A 23,929-nucleotide genomic window follows, 5' to 3' on the forward strand; every position below is an offset into this window, starting at 1 on the left:
GACGCCGAAAATGATTTGATATTAATGTTTTCATTCAAAATAATGAGAGTGAATCACCACACTCAAATTAGGAAAAGCAATTAACATGAACAAGTGGCTTCATGGAATATTGGAAGAATTGTTTACAAAATATATCGAAGATAATTATGGCAATTAAAAGTATAAGTTTTTTATTGACTTGCAAACATCAAACAAAAATAGCTATAGATATCAGATATTTCTTGGAGATTAAGGACGATCTGAAACATTCTTGCAAGGCCAACAGAACAGCTCATCGCATTTTTAATCGCACCTACAAAAATTCCGTATGAATAAGAAAACCACACGGCTTTAGTAAATAACTTACAAGTCACAAGCCAAAATTGTTGGCAGGGTTTGTGACTCTGCCTCCGAAAACATTGGTGCTTTTGAAATTGAGGTAGAAGACGAACGGATGGTCACATTTCACGGTTGGCAAATCCGTCCTATAGCAGGGGCGACACATGGGCACGATGCGCATAGCTTTTTGGGGCACAAAATTATTTTAAAATAAAGTTTGTATTTAGATAAGTCTTTGCTGAATGAAATTAGATGAGGGGAACATGGTGTGAAAATCACGAAAACCATTGAAGTTTCAAGGAAAATGTGATTGTGACTTCAAAATGAAAGTCGGCCAAAGCATGACATAAAATAGATGTGAATTTTTGACTTAAATTTTACCTGTGGCAGCAGCAGCTTCAGTGCCCTCCTCACTGACCTCAATAAATGCCTTCTGCACAACATTAGAAACCTTCAGATCCTCGGTAGTGCTGATTCCGGACAGGTTCACGTTGTCAGAGAAAATGTGGCTGAGGCCCATCTAAAAATATCCAATATAAAACAAACACGACAGAATAAGGAAAAAGGACAAACCTTTGACAAATGATCAACTAGATCCAAAGACGTCTCGATCTTAAACTTAGGCAGGTGAACCTCCACTTTTAGGGGGGAACCAGATTGCAGGATTTCGCCGAGGTCTGCTGCTGTGGCCAATTTTTCCTCCAACACTTTCAGGCCATCCTTCTTATTTGGTAAAATGATTGCCATGCTCATATCATTACCCTAAATTTAAAATATAATGTGAACTAGAAGATAGGCAATTTGTTGCAATACAAGCTTTATTGCAGTACAAAAAACAATTCTAAATCCTGATAAGTTTTTACCTGATAGGGCAAGATCAGTAGTTGGGCATCCAGTTCATCCAGTTTCCTGTAGTTAAATTCTGTCTGTTGAAACATCATCGGAACTGGGACGCTGGTATTTACGTCAGTGAAGAAGGGCCGATTATATCTAGTTTTATGTGTTTCGAAAGGCTTCAGCCACGAGCCCTTGAAGTAGATGGCGTTGACCAGAACCACGCGAGTCTGGTCATCAAACAAATCTAGAGAAGCAAATTTGTGTTTCTTTTATTATATGTTTAAATCGAACTCACTGGAATCAACGAGGTTTTTGATCTTATTCTTGGTCTGCTCAGAGACCCATTCATTCATCTTGTCTGCAGTTGAGGGATCGGTGAACACGACGTTTTCCGCTTCTACCTGGAAGTACTTCTCGAGAGCCATTGAGTACTCTTCCAAAATGGGGAAGTCCTTCGTGACGTAGATCTTGTTTGCAAGTGACAGCTCCACTTTTTTCGCTCTCTTTTTTAGTCACGAATGAGTTAATTTCGAACCTGAATATTGCACTGAAAAATCATACCCTGAGCTGTGTCACCACTTCAGACAGCCCCTTCAAAGCGTGCGTCATGTTCTCAGGGAGGTGCAGTGCCCTGGCTATTTCCTGGATGGAATCTCCCTTTGCGCCAGCGTGAGTCATGGCCAGGGCAATCAGACAGCTCATGGGCGACGAAACAATGTTGCCAGGCTCGGCTTCAGACACCACCTGAAGATTACATTATTAAAATCCTGCACCGCTTGACCAAACTAGGAAAAATTTAAAAATATTAAAATCCGCATCAGGAAATTCTTACCTTGTAGAATTCTCGGCTGAATTCCGAGTATCCCTTAGATACAGCTTCGAACGGAGTATCCATGGCTGCAGCATTTATAATCAACCAAAGAAATCTGTAATGATACAAGTGAATGGACATGATCCATCAATAAAGATATTAAATTTATAGGTATGACTCAGAAGATAATTAATAGAATAAAGAGCGCTCTAGCTTTGATAAAGAAACACTCGGTGATTAAATGATAGGAAAATGTTTTGTACGATTTCATTGCTTCGAATTCATGGCGGCCGACGAAACCTTTCTCATATTTAAATTACGTAACATATACCTGCTGAATTTTGGCTTAGCGACGGCTGAGAAAATTCAAAATTAAGTGTGAGCTTGTTTGCTGTGGCAAAAACAGATACACTCGAGAGCGGCGAAATGCCGAAGAGGTTTGACGACGCTAATATAATGTGCTTCTATTTTGTGATTTACTCAAAAGTGCTTTTCCAATAATTCAAAAGTGATTATTTTCATAGTGCTCAAAAGTCTGATTAGTGTGATAAACCCAAATAACAATGTAAAGCAAGAAAAAACCTCAAGTTCAACACAGTGATTTAAAATGAATTTATTGTCAGCCAAGCAAGCTCACCATTCAAGACTGTTCAATTGTTAAATAAAAGGCTAATTATTCAAATTAATTGCCTTCTAAAAAGGGCCGGGAGGAATTGACATAGAGACTGTCATGCCACCTAGTGAGCATTTGTTGCTACAATCAGTTAGAATAAAGATGGAGCTAGATAGCACACAACGGCGCTCTACAAGAAAATCCTTCTAATCCTAATAGCTACAAAGACATCCGTAATCACCGGACGTCCGATACCCTTCGGACAGGCGCCACTCCGTAAGAGTACACGAAGGTAGCGCGCTACTTCAAATATATTAGTTAACCAATTACCAAGGTGATGGCTGCTATATAATATGTCACAGCGAAGATTAATTTTTTTGTTGTTATCAATTAGGGCCTATTTCCAACGGAGTAAACAAACGTAATCACTTATTAATTTTTCCAATTAGGGCTCTGAGGTTATAAATTATTATTGTTTAATGTGTTTTTAATTTTATTTTAAAGACCCACTAGAGAAAAGTGCTTTTAACCTGCGTAACGCATATTATTTTGTGTTTTTAAATTGCAAGTGATGTAATATGGTTTTTGATAAAACGAGATGGTGTATCCAATCCAATCATCATCTATCCTGGCTGTTTGATGAGCTAAGTGGGTTAAAAGTCTGAAATTGTGGTATTAGATCCCCGAACTGCTCAAATACTGTATCTCGTGAGATAGCCTTAGCAATGCGAGCCAACGGGCTGGTTAAAATATACACACGTATATTTCATTAAAAAAGCCCCATGCAGCAGGAGCCAAAATATTGAATATAAAAGTTGAGATAAAAATTGAACTCACCTTAACGTTGCAGGCAGTTCGTCTGAACCCGAATTTCTCGCACTTGCAAGAGAACTAAAATTAGACTTTATCAAGTTTTAAGGACCAACTAAAAGAACTTGAACTAAATTGTTTAAATTTATATCATAGTACCTACTGGGCCCCCTACCATTTCTATAGTTGTTATTAGATTTATATATTTACTATAAATAACTGATAGTGTCAGCTGTTTACCGTCTTTAGCGGAATATTTAGAGACCGACGGAACAATAACAAACAGACGTACACTTTCAAATTTTGATGACCAAAACAGTAAAATTATGTATATTTCAGACGATATATATATTAGCGATATTAATAATCAAAAACATTTGGCGTAGACTAATTTTTGGCTACGCTGTTATTGTCTTTTATTGTCTTGGTTTTCCTTCAACCGTAAAGAGGAATAAAAATAAAAGAGACAAATTTCAGGCCTCCTCAAATCTTATTTATCTGAAAATTGGGAACACATCGAACTATTGCAATTTTAAGTGGTCATTTCAATGCTACAGGTGTAATTTTTTAATCAATTAAGAACCGGTCGAGGATGAGAATGAGGTCAGTGTCGATGAACCAATTAAGCCGATCTCGATCCGCGTCGAAGAAAAAATTTGCAGAGCGAATTTTCCGACCGTTACAAGATCCAGTGTGGCACCTGACCAGGGTGGAGTACTCGTCCAGCTTGTTCATAAAAAACTGGATATTCTCGAGATTCGCATCTTTGAGCCATTTCTCGGCGCAGTAGATCAGCTCGACGTACGACTTAAAGTTTTCTTTCTTGACCTGTCCGATCGAGGCGCAGTCCATGTCGATGACCAGCGACTTCAGGTTGCGCAGGATTCCGTCGACGTTGCGGATGCTGCGGACCACATTTTCCACGTCTTGAACGTTTTCAGTTTGGCCAATCAACTTGACCCTCTCCAAAGTGGGCGGACGCAGGACGAACGACAGCAAATCGCTCCTGGCCTTTGAAATGCTGCAAATTTTGACCGTTGGTTACAATTAATTTATTTCGAGAGAGAGAGAACTTACTCAGTCACCAGCAGCTCCAGTTCTGTCAGGTGATTAATCGGTGGTTGGAGCCAATCAACTTCCATTTCGTAAGACACAAAATTGAGCTTTTCCAGATGCGGACACTGCTGGAAAATGTGGCTGATGCTGCAGGTCTTGATCGTCGGAGAGACGCTCACGACGCTCAGGGTCTTGAGCCTGTATTTGTACCTTCCAAAGAGCTTCTCCAAGATTTGGTTGAAGGTCGACGGCCTGGACAAGCGGAGGTCCAGGTGCTCAACCATGGAAAAGTTGAGCAGACAGTCTATTGTTTTCAATAAGTCCACATCTTCAGGGAAAAATTCGTCGTTTTGAAACATCTGCAGGAAAAATTTCTAAATTAATTTATCGTTATTTAAATAATTTATAACAAACCTTTAAATGGGTGACGTGGGGAAACCTGAGATGAATTTCCTCTGCCTCAAAAAGAATAGTGTCCAAATCAATTGTTAAATGGAGAAGGTTCGAAGGAGCAGGTGATCTTTCTTCAGGATCGGGAAGGGGCAAACCCTCGCCATTGCAGAAATGGCTGGCGAATTCCTTGACGACCTGCAACTTGGGCAGGTTTCTGGCGCAGTGCATACTCAGCAGCTCGACTAATGCCTTCGATTCCGAGTGGAAGAGGAAAATCCGCAAATTGGCCAGTTTTTCCTGCAACTCCAACGCATTTGGAAGTTGCACAGAGTCGTCCAGGTCGAGGTTGACGCTGACGAACACGAGAGAAGAGCGGCAGCAATAACTCAGGTTTAGCACATCGTCCAATTTGCAGGCGAAAAGCTCAATGCGCAACACGCGCAGACGCGGCATCTTGTACAGAACGGTGTGGTGAATCAAATCGCAGAAATAGATCTTGTGGTGGAGGAGGAGGTCCAGGTCCAGGTGCTTGAAAAGCAGCACCTTGCTGATCGTTTCATGAGCGATTCTGAAGATTTTTTTCAAAAACTACTTTTGGGTTAATTGCATTATTTGTAGTTTTATTTATTTATTCACCTCTTGGAAGTAATCAAACTTTATTTCAGGGCTGCAGAAGGAGATGGGGCCGGTCAGATCGGCCAAGTCCAACTGAGGGCCAATGATTCCTGTTGTAGACATGGAGTAAGCCGGCAAAATCGCCGTTTGCAAGGTGGCCCCGTCTCCATTCGGATTTTTACACTTGAACGTCTTCAGCTCAAGCAAAACGTATAATCGAACATCCGGTGCTACAAAAGCAGGTTTAGTCAGAGAATTTAGAGAAAATTGAAGGGACTCACGGGCAACTCGAAGGGTTTTGTATTTAGATAACACATTCTCCAGGCAGCGTAGTTCCATTTTCGGCGATTGAGCCCGGTCCAAAATACAACATTCGCTTTTTACCAAAGCCTCTTCAACGGTGAGTCCAGCCATTTCCTATTAGTAAAAATCACAAATATTTTATTTAGAATAATGAAAGCAAACAAAATGTGGGTAATTCTAATTATTTTAAAAATGCGATGCATTTTCAAGAGGTCCACAGATAAGAATTTCCCTGATGTTGAATTTCCAGTTACTAAACGAATAAAGTTTAAAATTTCATGACATATTCATTGAAAACCCTAAAAAGTACTCAAAAAAACCACCTCGTTGTAAATTCTCCTCAAATTCGGCTGAAAAGGTGTCTTTGCAGGCGAGCGGCGACCCACCAGCTGTTTGTGTTTATCTCAGGTCGCTGTTTCCGTGGATGGCTCTCCTGCGCGCCACCTGACGGTTGGAGGGGGAACGAACACGACCTGTGAGACGCGTAGCTCCACCTCCACACATCCACGGAAACAGCGACCTGACGGGAGAGATCAACAGAAACAGCTGGGCCGCTCGCCTGGAAAGACACCTTTCAGCAGAATTTGAGGAAAAAATACAACAAGGTGGGTTTTTTGAGTACTCTTTAGGTTTATCAGATTTGTTAAGGTAATTTTGAACTCTGGGATATTCAAAAGAACGAATGTGTCGTGACATTTTAAACCAATTCGTTCAGTAACCGGAAATTTTAAACCGTTAAATTTCTGAGGACCCCACGCAAAATTTTAAAAATGCTTTAAACTTTTCACATAATTGAAATTTCCCACATTTTCTCTGCTTCCAACAATTTTAATAAAATATCTTGTGATTTACTAGGAAATGGCTGAACGTACCGTTCAAGAGACTTTAGAGAGATGCGAATGCACTATTTTGGAACGGGCTCAATTTCTGATATTGGAACAGCGCTGCCTGGAGATGTTGTTAGCTAAATACAAAGCCATTCGAGTTACCCGTGAGTCCGTTCAATTCCGTACAATTATTTAATTTCTCTGGCTATAATAACTTAACCTTGTGCAGCGGAGAGCCATCGGTCAAAAGTTTTGCTTGAGCTGAAGACGTTCAAAAGTAAACATCCAAACGGAGACGCATGGGTCTTGCAAGCGACGATTTTGCCGGCTTGCGTCATCATGTACCATCAAGTCCTTAGTCCTTATTTGGACTCGGCCGACCTCACCGGCCCCATCTCCTTCTGCCATCCTGACGAAAGGTTTGAGATCTTCAAAACGGTGAATAAATAAATTTTACCCATTTAATAAAAATTAATTCAACCCAATAACGAACAGCTTTTCAAAGATATCTTCAAATGCGCTCGTGCAACGATCAGCAAGGTGCTGCTTTTCAGGCACCTGGACCTGGACCTCCTCCTCCACCACAGGATCTATTTCTGCGATTTGATTCACCACACCTGGCTGTTCAAGATACCGTATCTGCGCGAGTTGCGCATTGAACTTTTCGCCTGCAAATTGGAAGAAGTGATGGACCTGATCTATTGCTGTCGCTTTTCTCTCGTGTTCGTCAGTGTCAACCTCGACCTGGAGGACCCTGGGTCTCTTCCACCTGCGAAGGCGTTGCAGGAAAAACTGGCCAATTTGCGGCTTTTCCTCTTCTGCTCGGCGTCAAAGACGGCAAACGAGCAGCTGAATGAACTCTGCGTCACGAACCTGCCCAAGTTGCAGGTCGTCCAGGAATTCGCCAGTCATTTCTGCACTGGCGAGGGTTTGCCCCTTCCCGATCCTGATGAAACATCGCCCACAGCTTCCAACCTGCTCCATTTAACAATTGATTTGGACACGGTTCTTCCTAAGGCAGAGGAAATTCATCTCAGGTTTCCCCACGTCACCCATTTGAAGGTTTGAAATTTATTTAAATAAAGGAAATATTAATTCAGGAATTTTCCCTGCAGGTGTTTCAAAACGACGAATTATTTTTCTCCGAAGAAGTGGATTTGAAAACAATAGACCATCTGCTCCATTTTTCCAAGGTTGAACACCTGGACCTCCGCTTGTCCAGGCCGTCGACCTTCAACCAAATCTTGGAGAAGCTCTTTGGAACGTACAAAAGCAAGATCAAGACCCTGAGCGTCGTGAGCGTCTCTCCGATGATCAAGACCTGCAGCATCAGCCACATTTTCCAGCAGTGTCCGCATCTGGAAAAGCTCAATTTTGTGTCTCACCGAATGGATTTTGATCTGAGCCGACCCCCGATTAATCACCTGACAGAACTGGAGCTGCTGGTGACTCAGTAAGTTCTCTTTTAGGAAATATACATATCAATCAACAATTTAATTTTGCAGCATTTCAAAGGACAGAAGCGATTTGTTGTCGTTTATTCTGCGTCCGCCCACTTTGGAGAGGGTCAAGTTGATTGGCCAAACTGAAAACGTTGAAGACGTGGAAAATGTGGTCCGCAGCATCCGCAACGTCGACGGAATCCTGCGCAACCTGAAGTCGCTGGTCATCGACATGAACTGCGCCTCGATCGGACAGGTCAAGAAAGAAAACTTCGAGTCGTACGTCGAGCTGATGTACTGCGCCGAGAAATGCCTCAAAGGTGCGAATCTCGTGAATATCCAGTTTTTTATGAACAAACTGGACGAGTACTCCACCCTGGTCAGGTGCCACCTTGGACCTTACGAAGAACGGAAAATTCGCTCTAGAGTTTTTTTCTTCGGTTCGGATAGAAAACGGCTTATTTGGTTCATCGACACAGACCTCATCGCCTTCCTCGACCGTTTTATAATTGATTAAAAATTTTAATCACGTAGATTGCGTAGGAATGTTGCAATAGTTATGTTCACAATTTTCAGATAAATAAGATTTGAGGAGGCCTGAAATTATTTCCTTTTATTTCCTATACCTCTCAAAGGGTGAATTGTTTGAACGGGTAGCCAAGACAACATCGCAGCGTAGCAAAATATTATTTAGAGCCTTAAATTTGTGAAAATCGGCTTTATTATTGGTTTCCAGCTGGCAGATTGAAAAATTCGATTCTTTGATCTCTAGTCAGTTGAGGGTGGCGGTGGAATCAATTAAAATATGTCAAATTTATAAGGGACAGCGCATGCAAAACCGTAAAGAAACAGAATGTGATGTCATTTGGAATGCTTTTGTTAAAAAGTAAAAATTTAAATAAAAGTATCGAAAATAAAGCATAACTTTTGATAAAAACCAACTGAAATACATTTTTTCTCTATAAAAGGGAAATTTTTTCTCTTATTTTTGAAACAATTCACCACTTGCATAAACCCTAAGTGTTTGAAGCCGCCAACAGATGGCGCCACCGTAGACTTTCGCTTTTAAGGCACTTCCGCTGCGATTTCAGAATCAATCTAGCTCTTGTGCATTCTTCAATTAATTTTCTAATTTTTAACGAGCTGAAACCCAAAATTGGTTCAGCCATTCGCCGTAGAATCGTAAAAAACTATTTTTTGAAATGGCTGAACAGATTATGGTTTTCTTTAGTAAAAGAAAAGGTTTGGAATCGGCCTGTTGGCATGAATTACAATAATTTTATTTTTGTTTGACAGAAAATATCAATATTATATGGATACTATTGTAATTTTATTTTTTTAATATATTCTTTCTGGATTAAACTGACACTTATTCGAGAATTTCCCTGATCATCCTCCCTGCTTTTCCTGCAGCATAGAAAGAGGCCAGATTGGTGCTGACGATGAACACCGTTCCGAGAAGAATGCTGGATTTGGTGCATGGGGGCGAAAACATGCAGTCACCTGGCAATTAGAAATCAACACTTTTAATCAACATAATAATAAATAATTATAAGTAAACTTACCAATTCCACCGAAAATCCATTCGAAAAAATTGCCACACATAAAGCCAGCAAACATGGAAGCAGCGCCCACAAATATTTCCTCAAAATGTCCATATTGGACAACAGCAGTCCCAATTCTATAAGAGCAAAACTTCATCACAAGACGTAGACGTAAAATTGTGAAAATATCATACCGACAAATGCACCAAATGTAGGGAGCAGGCCGAAGAATGCAGTCCTTCAAAAGGGTTGCGGCGCCGGCCCCTCCGACCAGGGCAGGTGGCACGCGGTAAAGCAGTAGTTCAGGCGAACCAGCAAGACCGCCGCTGAAGCGCATTGTCAGGTGGCAGGAGTCGATGCCAGGGCGTGGCAGGCTAAAATTTAGCATCCAGGCGCCGTTGCTGTCCCTGAGGCCCGCAGCCGCGGAATCAAACAGGTCAGAAGCGCTGAGCCAGATAACTCTGTTTAGAAGAAAAGGTCGTTTTTAGAGAGGAGTGCTTCTAAAATTAGTACAGGGTATGTTACCTCCTGGATACCCACATGGCACCAACGACCCCATCTACGAATCCAGCAAGCCCTGAAAGAGAGAGAGAATATGAGGAAAAAATAAATTAATAAACAGAAATAAAATATTGTAAGAAAGAACAGTCAAAAGGATGCGTTAAACTATGTTTATATCTTTCCATTAATCACTGCAGTTCATATACATATATTACCCCATCCGTAATTTCTTCCTCTTCTTCTGCCACCCATGCCCATTTCCGGTCGAGTTTGTGTTGCGCGGATGAGTACAGCTATGCAAATTCGGCGAAACCTCTTCTCGATTCACTCACAGTCGACAGCCTAAAACAAAAGTGGTCGAAAATCGGGAGGATGACACGGTGGCGAACGTCAATAAAATTCATAAAATTGTCCTTGTTCCCCTCTCTACGTCTACCATCTACCAGCTGACAGGATAAGAAGTGTGAGAAAAGAAGTTCAGGCACATGATATATTATTAATTTACGCAACATGATCGAATTAATGTGTTTCTATTTTAATTATTCTAGCTATTTTTGAATCATTAAAATAAAGAAAAATCATAATTATTTAGGATAAAGTTCACAAATCTGAGGTTTTCGCGTTAAATATATCTAACTTTTTTCTTCACACCCACGCACAAATTGCCGCTAAAAAGCAACAGTTGACTGCACGATGCTGCCTCCTTCAGAGGCGAGCTGACAAAACTTCCAAAACTTAAACTTGATCTAATGAGCGTAACACAAAACACGATCAGAGATGAGTCGAACAACCATCAAATCGCGCGCGGTCGATAGTTTCGTCAAATTTTGTCCTGTAAGTATCAGAGTCTATAATTGAGTATTTATTCTACTTGGGTGTTCATTGTAATATATTTTTAAAAGAGCCAACAACCGTTTAAACGTGATCATTGGCTGAGAATAGCCCATCCAGCCACCACAACTCCGTTCCTTGCCACCAGAAGAGTCTGTTTAATCATGGCCGATGACGCAGCAAAAGCAAATTTATTGGCTCTGTCGAAGAGAAGGCTGTTCTCTTTAGAAAAACTTGTGGATCTGGCTGCACTTAAAATTATCCAGCTTATTTCGGAGGGAGGATGCAAGCTAAAAATTCGTAAGTATATATACCACTAAATTTTATTGAATTTGAATTATTATTTGCTTCACTTTCCTCAAGCAGCGACTGATCTGATGAAAAATATCTGCTGCGAAAATTAACCACTCGTCAAGGATGTATGAAGGTAAAGGGAGATTTATTGTATATCATGACTGCTGCACTAAAAACTCACAAAACAGATAACGGGGCGAATATTTTTAACATAACATAATACACGTGAATTGAAAAAAGAGAATCTGGCTCGGCGCGGCTGCCTCAGATTATAATTTAGGTGATCCGATCAAGGTCACGATTAAGCCTATGTCTGCCTCTCTGCTGCGCGGCTACAGGCGGCGTATGAGGAAAAGTCCAAAATCCGCTTTCGAGGCCACTCGGTTAATCTTATCGCAGCAGTCAGCATTCGGCAAGCTCTGTGGCTAAATTGTAGACAAAAAAATTCTTCAAGGTTGCATAAAATATGAACAATTCATTTATTCTTGCTGTGTTTGTTTTCTCTGTTTATTTTACTAAGCAATCCGCAGGAAACCAATATGCATTAATAAAAATAGGAGAGTGATAATTATTTTCTCTTTTTTTAATTTAGTCCCCATGAAATCAATATACGTTAGCACGGATTATATACTGTTCAAACGACGATAATAAATTGATATGAAAAGTGACCTACACCTTATAGTTGATCTCACATCTAGTCCGAGACCTGAAGAAAACGTTCAGGGCAGCTGCCCTCACAATTTGTTGAGAGAGCCACTCTCCGGGTCGCCACGCGGACCAACACACTCGCGACTCGCAGCAGCGGCTTCTCGATGACGTGTGTGTAGTCACGTGTGTGCGGAGTGGAGCGGCCGGCTGGCGATCAGCCTCCCGCGAGATAACAGAGAAATTGAGTCACCGCGGATTCGCCCTCCTCTTGCTATCAGTTCAGCAGGCGCCCGCATAGAGGCGGCAGCAGTCAAATCTCGTCAAAATAAACAAGATTATTTATTATCACTCATTCCCCGCGCGTTTGCAGTGAGACTTTAATTTCGTTTGTTTATGTGGCAGCTGAATGTTAAACTCTTATTAATATTAAATGATTTTATTTTATATAATTGTACAGGTGGAATGGCAAAAACATCGACTGTTATATACGATCTCAATGAAGGGAAAACGAAAACGGTGGTCGACGTTCAGACCAGCGGCCGAATTTGGAAAAAAAATCATTTTCGCGCGTACACATTTATTAACGCGATGTGTGAAGAGAAAAAAAACACGAATATCATTTATTTCCGCTGTATGATATCTCTTTTTTTTACTGACCACTTCACTAACAAAAACACTAATTTAACGTGCAAGGAATTTAACTTGACGTAAATTTACGCAGTATTTATTTTAACAATTCGGCGGATGGGCAGAGTAAAGAGCAACACGCGCCGCGCACGAAAAGTCACACGTACCGTTCTCACGGCCCCTCAGTTCATCACTCTTCTCACATCCGTCAGCAGAAGACAAACATTTTTTTATGACGCAAGCTCTGCGTCTCAATTTATACCGCAAAAATTCTTCAAGGTTTTAAAAAAAATAGAAATTCCATTATTTCTTGCAGTGTGTTTTCTCTGATCATTTTACTGAGCAATCAGGAAAAATCCAATATATTATTTTGAAAGAAGAAATTCAATTTAAATGGCAGAATAATTACTCCTTTATCAAAAATGAATTCTATTAATTCTCGCGGTGTTTTCCCGCCGCAAAAGGTCTAATACATTAATTTTAAAGAAAGCAGTCTATACAAATGGGCATTTTTTAAATTTAATCTCAATGCTATCAAAAACATTTAACTTACCGAACAGTTGATCTCACATTCAGTCAGAGAACTCTTGAAAATTTTCAGGGCAGCTGCCCTCAAAATATTGAGAGTGACGCGCGGACGTGCTCACTCGCGACTAGCGGCACCGGCTTCTCGTCGTGGTGTGCGCGCGGAGCGGCTGCCTGGCTGGCTGGCGTTTCGCCACTCGCGAGTTAGACTTTTTAATTATACTTTTCGCACTAAGTGAGTCGCTGCGCGGTTTCGCTCTCCTCTTTAAAAGTTCAACTATCGCCCGCACAGTGGCGGGCGGCAGCAGCCGATCTCGTCGAGATAAACAAGAAGTTTTGCTTTGCCCCATCGCTCATCAATTCTCGCCACCACCAGCCTCCAGTTGGCGGCTCCAGGAGAGAAAGCAAGCACCTAAATGGTCCGGGAGCAAAGCCCGCAGAATTGATGTATTATGCACCACGCGCATAAAAATTACGCTGACACTTTAATTTAAATTTGTTCATTCGACAACTTAAAATTAAAATTGTGCGCTGCTGCTGGGGGATAACGTTTTAAATCCTCGAAAACTAAATTAAAATCACTAAAGAAAGTTTCAAGGATTGATATATGTTACCCGTAGGTACAATTGATTCGCCAGAAAAAGAAAGTGCCAAATTGTTGCGTCTAGGTAAACCCTCTCAGCTTCATCTAATGGCGTCTCAGTGTTCGTGATTGCGCAGCTGATTTCCTGCTGCCTTTACCTGCCACCTTCAGGGCAATCGAGGAGGTTGGTCCATGAAATAGCAGATGCTGAATGCAAATTTAAAAGTCCCGCGATAAAATTTGATCTCGTGCCGCATTTTATCGCACCACCCTCAGAGCAGTCCAGACCAGATCAGAGTGTGTAAACAGCTGTTTTCGCTTTGGAAGCTGACTTTAAAAATTCCATATTTGAAGGAACATTGAAATTTCATCAAAGCAGATATTTGGCACGGTTTAAAAAAGATAATAATGAAAAATATTTAAAAAAAAAAAAACTATAATTGGAGATTGCACGTACTTTAGGAATAAAACGCAGTCATTGTGTTTAAAGATGTTTGAATTTTATTGTTAATGACTTTCAGTGGATAATTCTTATTATTTACATTACACATAATTATTTTCTGCTAAACATCAAATGATTTCTTAGCCATCGCCGTTACTATGGGTATATTTGCTACCCCAATGTAATACATAAACAAACATATTCTTATCAATAGTTGACATAGATATTTATACTGCATTTTTCATACTCCTAAACCTAAAACATTATTTCCAAATATTAAACAAAGTTCTGCAAAACATTTTTTTTACAAAAGTGACTAAAATGTTCGTAAGTAAAATGGTAATAAAGTTTAAATTCCTTATTAAATAACGACCTTATATTAGAAGACGCCATGCATACACTAATATTAGCTCATCTTGGTACTTTCAAACTTAAATTAGAGTGAATTATTCGTTCTCTCTCCTCATTTACGTTGAAGTCATCAAGAATTTAATTAAGAAAAGCAAGAAGGTCATAAATCTAAGCAACAAAAATCGACTTTAATTCAATCGCATTTTTTTGCTCGGTGACGCTTCCATTTCATCAAACCTTCTGAGTAAATGAGTTGGACAAGATTCGTCAATGTAGTCACGAGCAGATTTTCCCTCATTGTCTATTATGCTGAGATCTACATTTTTAGACAAAATTATTTTAAAAAATTTCTTATGCCAGAGCCTCTCCTTGCAAGCTAGAATCAACGGGGTTTCGTTCAAAGCATTTGTAGCATTCAAATCAACTAAGCCTTGCTCCACAAGCCAAATAAGAAACTTATCATTCCTGTTGTGTTTATATAATTTGATTGCCAAATGCAGAGTAGTATCTCCATTGTTCAAACGCTGTTTAACCAAATCATCGTTTAACTTATGAATGAATAAAACAATGTGATAGTTTGCTATCGCATGGTGAAGTGCGTTCTTGCCGTCGTTGTCTGTCAAAGCCAAATCTGCGCCTCTTTTACAAAACTCTTGAACCAAATCAAATTGATTTATATCTTGTAGCTCATCGTCATTCTCATCTTCTTGCTCATCTTCTTGCTCATCTTCTAGCTCATCTTCCAGCTCATCTTTTAGCTCATCGTCATTCTCATATTCTAGCTCATCTTCTTGCTCATAGAAATCATCGAATCGCACGGCGTAGTGCACGGCCGTTCTTCCATTGTTATCTCTGACGTGTATATCAACGCTTGCATTCAGCAAAGTTGTAGCAAAAATCCATTCTCCCTTTATGCAAGCTACAATAAGCGGTGTCTCACCCTCATTGTTTCTTACATTTAAGTCATTTTCGCACTGCTCCACAAGCCAAGGAATAATGTCATCATCCCTGTACTCCTGTAACTTGATTGCCAGATGCAGAGTAGTATCTCCATTGTTCAAATGCTGTTTAACCAAATCACCATTTAAATTATGAATGAATAAAGCCATTTGAAAGCTTCCTATCGCACGGTGAAATGCGTTCATCCCATCATTGTCTGTCAAAGCCAAATCTGCGCCTCTTTTGCAAAACTCTGGCACCAAATCAAAAGCATCTGAATCTTCTAGCTCATCGTCTTCATCCAATTGAACGGCGTAGTGCAGGGCCGTTCTTCCATTGTTATCTTTTACATTTAAATCAACACTCTTAGCCAGCAAAATTTTAGAAACATTCAACCTTTTCTTCTGTAAAGAAAGCATTAGAGGTGTCTTACGCTCGCCATTTTTTACATTCAAGTCATTTTCACTTTGCTCAATGAGCCAAATAAGAAAGTTTTCATCCAGGATTTCTTCTAATTTGACTGCCAGATGCAGAGTGGTGTCTCCATTGTTCAAACGCTGTTTAACCAAATCACCATTGATATCATGAATGAATAACGCCATGTTAAAGTTCATTATCGAATGGTGAAATGCGTTCTTCCCGTCGTTGTCTGTCAAAGTCAAATCTGCGCCTCTTTTCCACAACTCTAGCACCAAATCCAAAGCATATGTATATTCTAGACAATCGGCTCCGTCCAAATTAACGGCGTAGTGCAGGGCTGTTCTTTCTTTTAAATCTTTAACATTTATATCGGGACTTTTTTCCAGCAAAATTTCAGTAAAATTCCACTTTTTCCTCTTGCAAGCCAGCAAAAGCGGCGTTTCACCCTTCTCATTTGTGGAATTCAAATCAGCTTGGCAAATATCAACAAGCAAAATTATAAATTTTTTATGGGTTACAGACGACCTTATTCCACAATGGAGGGTTGTGTCTCCGTTATTCAAACGCTGTTTAATCAAGGCGTTGTTTTCCTCGTGAAGATATATAAATGCCTCATAGTAATGCACTGCGTGGTGCAAAGCGTTCATTCCCTTGCAGTCTGTTAGAGTCAAATCTGCACCTTTCTCATGCATCAGTTTCACTAAACACAAGTTCTCACTATATGCGACGTAGTGCATTGCAGTTTTTCCCAATCTGTCTGAAACATTGACGTCAACATTTCTGGTCAGTAGCAATTCAGCAACACTCCATAGTCTTCTTTGGCAAGCCAGTAAGAGTGGTGTGTCGCCAAAATCGTTTTTCGCGTTCAAAGCGATGTCGTCTAATTGTTCTACAATCCACCGAATGATATTATCGTCGACTGCATTCTTGAAATTCAATGCCAAATGTAAAGTTGTATATCCGTAGTGTGAACACTGTTCAACTAGATGTTTGTTCTTTTCATTGATGAATCTCAGCATTTCTTCGCTGTCGAAAGCGTAGCACATTGCATTATTTCCTTCCATATCTGTTAGGGTTAATTCTGCGTTGTTTTCAAGCAACCATTTCATCAAATCAACATTTTTTGATTCAGCAGCAAGGTGCAGAGCTGTCCTTCCTTTATTGTCACGTCTGTTTACTCTCTCATTCTTTATGATTGACAATCCAACGGAACTCTCACCAACATCTTGTTTCTTGGCATCGGCCTCAGCAGCGCAGGCTAAAAGCTTTTTCACAAATAGCAAGTGTCCTTTTTTAGCGGCATAATGCAACGCAGTCAGTCCTTCATTGTCTACCACATCCACGTCTCCACCCAGATCTATCCAAGCTTGCAGAGCCTCTAAATCACCCTTTCCAGCGGCGAAGTGCAGGCACGTTTGCCCCTCGTTGTTTTTGCCTTCAATGTTGATAGCTTTTGTCATCAAATAGTTAACGCATTCTTCGTGATATGCGAATTGTAACGCAGTACATCCATTTTTGTCCTCTGCCCATACGTCAACTCCAATTTCTTCGACCAGAAAACACGCCACCTCAACCGAGCAATATTTGGATTTCAGAAGAATATGCAGCCCTGTTTCCCCGTTTTTTGTTCTTTCCTTGGCCAGCTGACTGTCTGTGCTGTGCAACAATTGAATCACCTGTTCTTTATTGTCACTGTTACTTTTGCATGCAAAATGAAATGCATTCCAGCCATTTTCGTCTACATCTCGAATATTCGCGCCAGAGTGAATCAACTCTTGGACACGTTCAAGATAACCATATTCTGCAGCGCAGTGAAGAGCAGTTTTTCCTCTTTCGTCAGTCATGGTAATGTCACTCTTCTGCAGAATTAAGAAATGGTCCATGCATATCTGGTCATTCTGGGACCAATCTCTCGGTTCTCCACTTGGTTGTAAGGTGTTCACGTCAACCCCTACTTCGTCAACAAGCCATCGACACAATTCTAAATTTCCATTTATTGCTGATAATTGTAATGGACTCCAATTTAAATATGCTCTTTCATCATTGATTTCGTACATTTCTTTGTAGCGTGGCAGTCCAGTAATATTTTCCTCCAGTAAGAATTTGACCAGGTCAACATTATCATCAACAACAGCCTCAATCAAAGGGTTGCTGTTCACGCTAGATCCACATTTTGCCAATTTCGCGCCATGCTGGAGCAAAATATTCACACAATTCATAGCTCCGCATCTTACTGCACAATGTAAAGCGTTTCCGTTCATAAAATCCATGAAATCTATGTCGACACCACTTTGCAGGAGTAGAATAAGGATTTCGTCGTGATTCTTGCTTGCTGCGATTACTCCAGCATCTATTAAAAATCTTCTAGAGTAAATCATCTCTGGCAATCTAGGATATTTTGTTTTCAGCTTTTCAAAGAAGAGAGTTGCGTTTGTTTCAGCTACTGATTTCAACAGGTAAGGTAAAATTATTTTCAACTCATCATCACTGTTGATTAAATCTGTGTCGAGCAGCATGATTGCAATTTCTTCCGCACCATCGATTGCTTCGACCAACAGAGACGTATCTCTTGCAACAGAAATACAATCACCCTCTTGGTTTTTACTAAAGGTGATGATTGGATCTATCAATTCTAGAGTTTTTTTGCACCCGTCAGAAGCAATCAATCTCAAAAATCGATCTGGATTCAACTTCAAGACTGAAAGGAGTGATTCTCTGTGTTCTTCAATCTTTTCTTCGTCATTTATTAATGTGCAATAGAAAAGATCGACAAACTTTCTGCACCACGAAAAGGATTGCCTGAAAAAGACGTGTGAAATATCTTCAATGCTGGTTTCGAAATCGCTTTCGCCACTATCCTCGACTTCACGTAGAAAAAACAGGGCTGCGAGAAATTCGGCGAAAGTCTGATGAATGAAAATGACCTTGTTGTTTTCAAACGTGGCAATACCATAGTAGTTATTTTTTACCAGATTGTCTCTGGTGTCACCTATTCGCTTGTCTCCTCTGATGTGGTAATTTGCAAACCTTTGAAGATCTTCCATAGCAATTGCGATATTCTCTTGAAACTTGGAAAAGTTGTTTTTGTCAAATCCTTCCTTGATCAGAGTGTCTTCCACTTTTTGTCTGACAACCTGGTCGTAGATTTGGTATAAGTTTCCTTCGGCCCCGTACTTGGCAACCAAAGAAAGATGCAAAGGATTTTCCAAGATGTCCTTTGATGTAAAGTTCTGAATGAATTGTTCACATTCTTCTCTACTCTTGCCCGTCTCCAGCTGGAACAACTCGATTTGCTGTTCTTCATCCAAGGGATCAATCTCTACTAAAATAGCATTTGATATCCGTTTTTGGACTGCTTCTGCTGCGTGAGGTCTCGTTCCGACCCATACGGATATCTGCTTCTTTTCTAGAGCTTCCATTATTTTCAGCGTTTTTTCTTGGTTTTCAGGACGGATTTCATCAAATTCATCGAAAAACACAACACATTGCTTGTTTTCTATGCTCTTTTTGATTTCCTCTTTCGAATTCTGAGTTGCTTCCGCGAGAAACTCAATCTCAGTCACGTTCCGCTTAAGAGATCTGAACGAAACTCTCGGGATTGAAATACGTAGAATTTTTAATTCTTGATTTAATTTTCCGAGCTGAAAAGCCATTTCCCTGAGGATTGTCGTCTTTCCTGTTCCTGCGACTGAACTCAAGAGCCAGATTTGTTTTTTTCTTGCTGATTCCTTCACCAAGCTATCGAAGCTGACGTGCTTTTCTCTTGATATTTTAGTCTTTTTCAATAAAAAGTTAAGTTTAACAAAAGACCTGGGCCAGTCGGGAAAATTGAGGAGGTACTGCAGCGTCGAGTTGAGCATGTCCCTATTTCCAATTGTTTCAGAAATCATCAGACTTGCGACGAGAAGCTCTTGCAAACTTTTATCCTTTTTAAGATCTTGCCCTTTGAAGATGTCGATTAGCTTTTCAAGTTCTTCTGTAGAAATGATAATTATTTAATTAACTCAAAAATAAGGAGATGAAAAATTTACCTTTGTTGTGCAAAACCAGGACTAACCATCCGCTGTGGTTTGTTGCCGATATTGTCATCTTGGGATGTATTGACCCGATCTTTAGGACAAAGATATTATAGTTTTCTTACTTTTCAGTTGTTTTCATTTCGAAAATAACTAATTATTAAAAACATACATAGTCAAATGAGCTCGTTTCTTGATCCACAAGGAATAATATTTTAGGTTTTCCTATCCACTGGTCATTCTTTGGTCCGATAAACTCGCGCAGTATTTCAGATGCTGCTATTTCTTGACCGTCAACCTGCACGCAAACCTCGTGCGTATCCTTGTTTTCACTTATTCGGCCAAACAAAAATAAGAAAATGCAGCCAATGTCGGAGTCAAGCCTTGGGGCTGAAATATGAAGTTGCATAATTTGCAACAAACAAAATTTGATGATAAACCTTTATTAATTGATATCCACGGCTTTCCACTCAGCAACCTTACGCTGGTCTCAAATTCTAGGTTTTGGGACAACGCTCTTTTAATTTCTTTCAACTGCTCATTTGGCTCTGTAGAAAATAGAATGGCAAGGCGGTGTCTCAAGTTTTCCCCTGAACTTGACATCCAAGAGTAAAACTCGCGTTTCGTTTTAATTTTGCTACTCTTTGCGTCAGATGTCGAAGAAGTTGAGTAATTAGTAGTACTTCTGAAACACACAATTTTATCAAATAGATATTTTTTTAACATAAAACGTTTATGTTTTAAGTCTCAAGGGAAATCCTGTTAAATAATGAGAACTCACTTTGAGATGACAAAAATTCTGTCCTGGGAAAACATCTTCACTTCTGGAGTCTGTCCAGTGTAATTGTTTTCCATGATGTCCCAAATTTTGTGACTCTCATATTGAATAATTGCCAGGACATTTATTATACTCTCGTCCTTCTCAAGCGAATTGAAGACCTGACACGTTAGGCTGACGAAAGTTGTACCTGACTGGTTTCGTTTGGCCCTGGTAGCTGCGAAAATTATAGCAAACGTAAGAGAATAACAATTTTATTCACAAAAGACTTACTTTCAACGGTTGAGAAGAACACAACCATGTTCCTCATCTGAGGACTGTACGTGATTCGGCAGGAATTTTCGTTCTTGAATTTTGCATCTTTTTCGAAAAAAATTACGTCTCCCAGTTCCCCTCTACATGGCTATAAATTAATTATATATTAAAACGAGTCTTTTGGTGATAACATAAACAGAGACTTACACCGAAGTTTATAAATTTGAGACAGTCATCGAAACCAGTCAGCTTTTTCAGAGATTCGAATATATCCGTTGTTGTAAATGAAATAAAGTCGTTTGGGTCTTCATTCTGGTAGTGATCGGTGAAGATTTTTCCATCTCTGTAGCCGTGAGAAAGAATGTAAAGCACAAACACCGATGGAACATCTGTAAAACCAACACGATAAAATAGAATTTATTGAAAAGTGATTCGATTTACCTGTACAGCCGAATAATTGTAACAGCTCTTCTTGATCGGCGAGAAGCTGGAGCAACTCCTCTTTTCCTGGCGACAAAATACTGCTGAAATCGCAGTTACGGTTCACTCTGAAAGTTCTTTCCAGATTCTTCACGTCTTGATCATCACCTTTCCGAATCCAGGATTCATCCTTAGTATTCTCAAAATTGTAGTGAACAACGAGCACGCAAACACTGAGAATTCACGTTCTCAATTATTTATGTCAGATAATTTCCACGATTTGTTTACTTGTCTGCGTTTTTTCTAGTTTGGTCTTTCGACACGAAATATCCAAACTTGGCTGGCCCATCAGGCATTTTTCTCAACTGAAATAGTAAAATTTTCACTGAACATCAGTTATTACCTCCAAAATCCTAAATTTTATTATGGATTTAAGGTCGAGTGCCGCTTAAGCTCCTAGAAGCGCGCACCATGGGGGTATAACGTGTTTCGGGGTTCGAAAGGTTATAGGAATTTTAATTTCTTCTTTCTTTCGTATAATATTCAATATAATGTACTAAAAGTTCTATTTTAGGTTTTTTTTCGCCAAAACAATGTGAATGCGAGAAGTGCGCATGCGTGAGAGCTGGCTGGATCTGACAATTCTTACAGGCGGTCTCTGTACAAGTGCTCAAACATTTTGGTTTTCCTTTGTTTTGCCCTCAAAAATCAACCGGTGTGCTCAGAAACTTCGTCAAAAACGGTATTTAATCTTCGCGAGGTTGTCGGTTCGGTTTGCCTACTTCTACATGCATAAATAAACCTCTAATTGAAACACGTTGTAATCATATCATCACTTTTATCATTGCCGTGTCAAGATTAATTGTCTTGCTGGTTCGTCGGAAAGCTTTTTCCTCGTCAGAGGGACTCATTTTAGATACATTATGGATGAAAAAATGCAACATGTTCAATTTAACTTTGCTAACGATATATTGGGCATGATAGGGAAACTATACAAGCTACTTCTATAAAGGCACAACTTCTAAATTAACGTTAATAGATCGCCTTTTTAAAGTGGAGGAAGTTTTATTTCATATGTCCGTCGAGCAGCCACGCGGAAGTAGAGAGGAAAGTGCAAAACGCGCACAAAAAGTCTAAGAACCACTCTCAAGAGGCCGCTCGGCTCGGTTAATCTAATCTAATCGCGAAAGTCGGCACACGTCAAGCTATGTGGCTAGATTGTAGACAAAAATAAACTGTACAAATGTTGCATGGAAAATAAAATAGGAATTCCAATAGCTCTTGCTGTTTTTACTCTGTTTCTTTAATTGAACAATCCGCTATAGAAACGAACAATATAAATGGGGTTGTTCTCATTTGCATTCCTTTTTAATTTAGCCTCGATGTTATCATAGCTGAAGTGAATAAATTCATTCACTTAAATCAAAACGTCAGTACAAATATTAAAATCTGCAGAGCAGCGAACAAAAAACCATACAAACACTTGACTTACCTTATAGATGATCTCACATGAAGTCAGAGAACTCAGGAAAATTTTCAGGGCAGCTGCCCTCACAGGGTTAAGAGAGAGCAACTCGCCGTCACTGCACGGAAGTTCACACTCGCGTCAACTGCTTCTCGTTGTGGTGTACGTGCGGGGCGGCTGGATAGCGTATCGCCTATCGCGAGTTAGACTTTTTCGCAGAAAGTGAGTCACAGCAGTTTCGCTTTCGTCGCTGGCAGTTCCTCGCTCTCCCGCACAGTGGCGGCAAGGAAGCTGTACCTTTTATACGAATAGTAAAAAACCAAACTACGATACTGTGCCCGATTTCTGTTATCTTTCCTTACCGAATCAAAATTTTGCACTCTGATTTTACGTTTTTTAGTAACACTCAAAGAACAAAATTTGGTTCACTGTGGCTTAGGGTGAATATAAATATTCCATAGTGTCGATTACCTTTAGATTTAAATCTATGGATGGGATCGTTGCATAAAGATAAAAATTCAAGCTACGTTTTTCGACATCAAGTCTTATCTTTTTAATTCCTACTTTCTCTTTTAATTGATTTCCGAAACACACGATTACTCAGAACTCTATTTGGGTTTGAAACATCTTAATAATCGTCTTTATTGTTTTTCTGCTGGTCATTGCCATCTCGTGTTTACAATTTCGGAATGGATCGACGTAAATGAAGAAGATAATTTTTTGCGAACATTTTCCTTGTGCTCAACGCAATATTATTTTATATTATGTTATACAGGAAAAAATACAGCAAATTCAGTTAGCATAATCTTAATATTTACACTCTTTTGGGCGTCGACATTCGTACGTGTAAATATACGCTATTTAACTTTTCTGGTTTGTTGTTCCGTTTGTCTGTTAAGACGGTAAACATAGGTTAGACTTTAAATTATTTGTATAGTAAATACATCAAACTTATCTCTCTAGAAGAGGAGGGATGGCCCAGTAGGCACTCTGGTAAACAATTTATTAGAAGTTTTGTTAGTACATAATCCAACCTCAGTACGTTCTTGGAACTTGATATAAGAGCTAGCAGAGTCGTATTCGAGTCATTTCATATCTCCTGCTAGCTCGAGAAAGTTGCTCGCTTATTTAAGGCATTTTAAGGAGTTTCAGAGCAATTGGGAGATATTTGAGCAGTTCGGGGATCTAATATCTATTCCGTAGCAATATCTATCAACGAAACATCTCCATTCACAGTGTTCTTTTGTTGATTGCTCCTGAGAGAT

General features: G+C 39.8%; 4 protein-coding genes across 6 annotated transcripts; 1 reads left to right on the forward strand and 3 right to left on the reverse strand.

Moving 5' to 3' along the window:
- Nucleotides 1-108: 108 nt before the first annotated feature.
- On the reverse strand, nucleotides 109-2,122 carry LOC135936115 (serpin B4-like). The gene is made up of 8 exons (XM_065478813.1): nucleotides 1,988-2,122; nucleotides 1,717-1,899; nucleotides 1,451-1,658; nucleotides 1,182-1,399; nucleotides 892-1,080; nucleotides 700-838; nucleotides 347-501; nucleotides 109-292 (listed from the first exon to the last, which is right to left on the reverse strand). The coding sequence occupies exons 1-7, from the start codon at nucleotides 2,105-2,107 to the stop codon at nucleotides 350-352; spliced, it is 1,209 nt and encodes a 402-aa protein (XP_065334885.1). The 5' UTR covers nucleotides 2,108-2,122; the 3' UTR covers nucleotides 109-292; nucleotides 347-349.
- Nucleotides 2,123-3,926: 1,804 nt separating this feature from the next.
- LOC135936368 (uncharacterized) lies at nucleotides 3,927-5,418 on the reverse strand. The gene is made up of 3 exons (XM_065479159.1): nucleotides 4,860-5,418; nucleotides 4,467-4,804; nucleotides 3,927-4,410 (listed from the first exon to the last, which is right to left on the reverse strand). The coding sequence occupies exons 1-3, from the start codon at nucleotides 5,289-5,291 to the stop codon at nucleotides 3,957-3,959; spliced, it is 1,224 nt and encodes a 407-aa protein (XP_065335231.1). The 5' UTR covers nucleotides 5,292-5,418; the 3' UTR covers nucleotides 3,927-3,956.
- Nucleotides 5,419-6,612: 1,194 nt separating this feature from the next.
- LOC135936286 (uncharacterized) lies at nucleotides 6,613-8,613 on the forward strand. The gene is made up of 5 exons (XM_065479046.1): nucleotides 6,613-6,747; nucleotides 6,813-7,021; nucleotides 7,079-7,645; nucleotides 7,699-8,036; nucleotides 8,089-8,613. Exons 1-5 carry the CDS (start codon nucleotides 6,615-6,617, stop codon nucleotides 8,540-8,542), a joined length of 1,701 nt encoding a protein of 566 aa, XP_065335118.1. The 5' UTR covers nucleotides 6,613-6,614; the 3' UTR covers nucleotides 8,543-8,613.
- A 662-nt stretch (nucleotides 8,614-9,275) lies between these two features.
- On the reverse strand, nucleotides 9,276-13,166 carry LOC135936198 (uncharacterized). 3 transcript variants are annotated; one of them, XM_065478940.1, is made up of 6 exons: nucleotides 13,024-13,166; nucleotides 10,286-10,412; nucleotides 10,095-10,146; nucleotides 9,764-10,030; nucleotides 9,591-9,706; nucleotides 9,276-9,528 (listed from the first exon to the last, which is right to left on the reverse strand). In XM_065478940.1, exons 2-6 carry the CDS (start codon nucleotides 10,326-10,328, stop codon nucleotides 9,395-9,397), a joined length of 612 nt encoding a protein of 203 aa, XP_065335012.1. In that variant the 5' UTR covers nucleotides 10,329-10,412; nucleotides 13,024-13,166; the 3' UTR covers nucleotides 9,276-9,394. The 3 variants fall into 3 exon arrangements, with proteins under 3 accessions (XP_065335012.1, XP_065335009.1, XP_065335010.1); XM_065478937.1 differs by lacking the exon at nucleotides 13,024-13,166 and adding an exon at nucleotides 11,869-12,007; XM_065478938.1 differs by lacking the exon at nucleotides 13,024-13,166 and adding an exon at nucleotides 11,869-12,007 and having other exon boundaries at nucleotides 10,286-11,620.
- Between the last annotated feature and the right edge of the window lie 10,763 nt (nucleotides 13,167-23,929).

This window comes from Cloeon dipterum, chromosome 2, assembly GCF_949628265.1.
Source record: "Cloeon dipterum chromosome 2, ieCloDipt1.1, whole genome shotgun sequence".
NCBI classification, from domain to species: domain Eukaryota; kingdom Metazoa; phylum Arthropoda; class Insecta; order Ephemeroptera; family Baetidae; genus Cloeon; species Cloeon dipterum.

Excerpts from the sequence above, each read along its gene's own strand:
- LOC135936115 (XM_065478813.1), bottom strand. The coding sequence starts at position 2,107 with ATGTCCATTCACTTGTATCATTACAGATTTCTTTGGTTGATTATAAAT. Across the intron at positions 839-891 it reads TAGTTGATCATTTGTCAAAG|ATGGGCCTCAGCCACATTTT; the intron begins GTTTGTCCTTTT and ends GGATATTTTTAG. Across the intron at positions 502-699 it reads TGAAGCTGCTGCTGCCACAG|CTATGCGCATCGTGCCCATG; the intron begins GTAAAATTTAAG and ends TGCCCCAAAAAG.
- LOC135936198 (XM_065478940.1), bottom strand. The coding sequence starts at position 10,328 with ATGGGCATGGGTGGCAGAAGAAGAGGAAGAAATTACGGATGGG. Across the intron at positions 10,147-10,285 it reads AGGAAGAAATTACGGATGGG|GGCTTGCTGGATTCGTAGAT; the intron begins GTAATATATGTA and ends TCTCTCTTTCAG. Across the intron at positions 10,031-10,094 it reads GCCATGTGGGTATCCAGGAG|AGTTATCTGGCTCAGCGCTT; the intron begins GTAACATACCCT and ends TCTTCTAAACAG.
- LOC135936368 (XM_065479159.1), bottom strand. The coding sequence starts at position 5,291 with ATGCCGCGTCTGCGCGTGTTGCGCATTGAGCTTTTCGCCTGCAAATTG. Across the intron at positions 4,805-4,859 it reads CCCACGTCACCCATTTAAAG|ATGTTTCAAAACGACGAATT; the intron begins GTTTGTTATAAA and ends TTTTTCCTGCAG. Across the intron at positions 4,411-4,466 it reads CTGGAGCTGCTGGTGACTGA|CATTTCAAAGGCCAGGAGCG; the intron begins GTAAGTTCTCTC and ends CAAAATTTGCAG.
- LOC135936286 (XM_065479046.1), top strand. The coding sequence starts at position 6,615 with ATGGCTGAACGTACCGTTCAAGAGACTTTAGAGAGATGCGAATGCACT. Across the intron at positions 7,022-7,078 it reads GGTTTGAGATCTTCAAAACG|CTTTTCAAAGATATCTTCAA; the intron begins GTGAATAAATAA and ends AATAACGAACAG. Across the intron at positions 7,646-7,698 it reads CCCACGTCACCCATTTGAAG|GTGTTTCAAAACGACGAATT; the intron begins GTTTGAAATTTA and ends TTTTCCCTGCAG.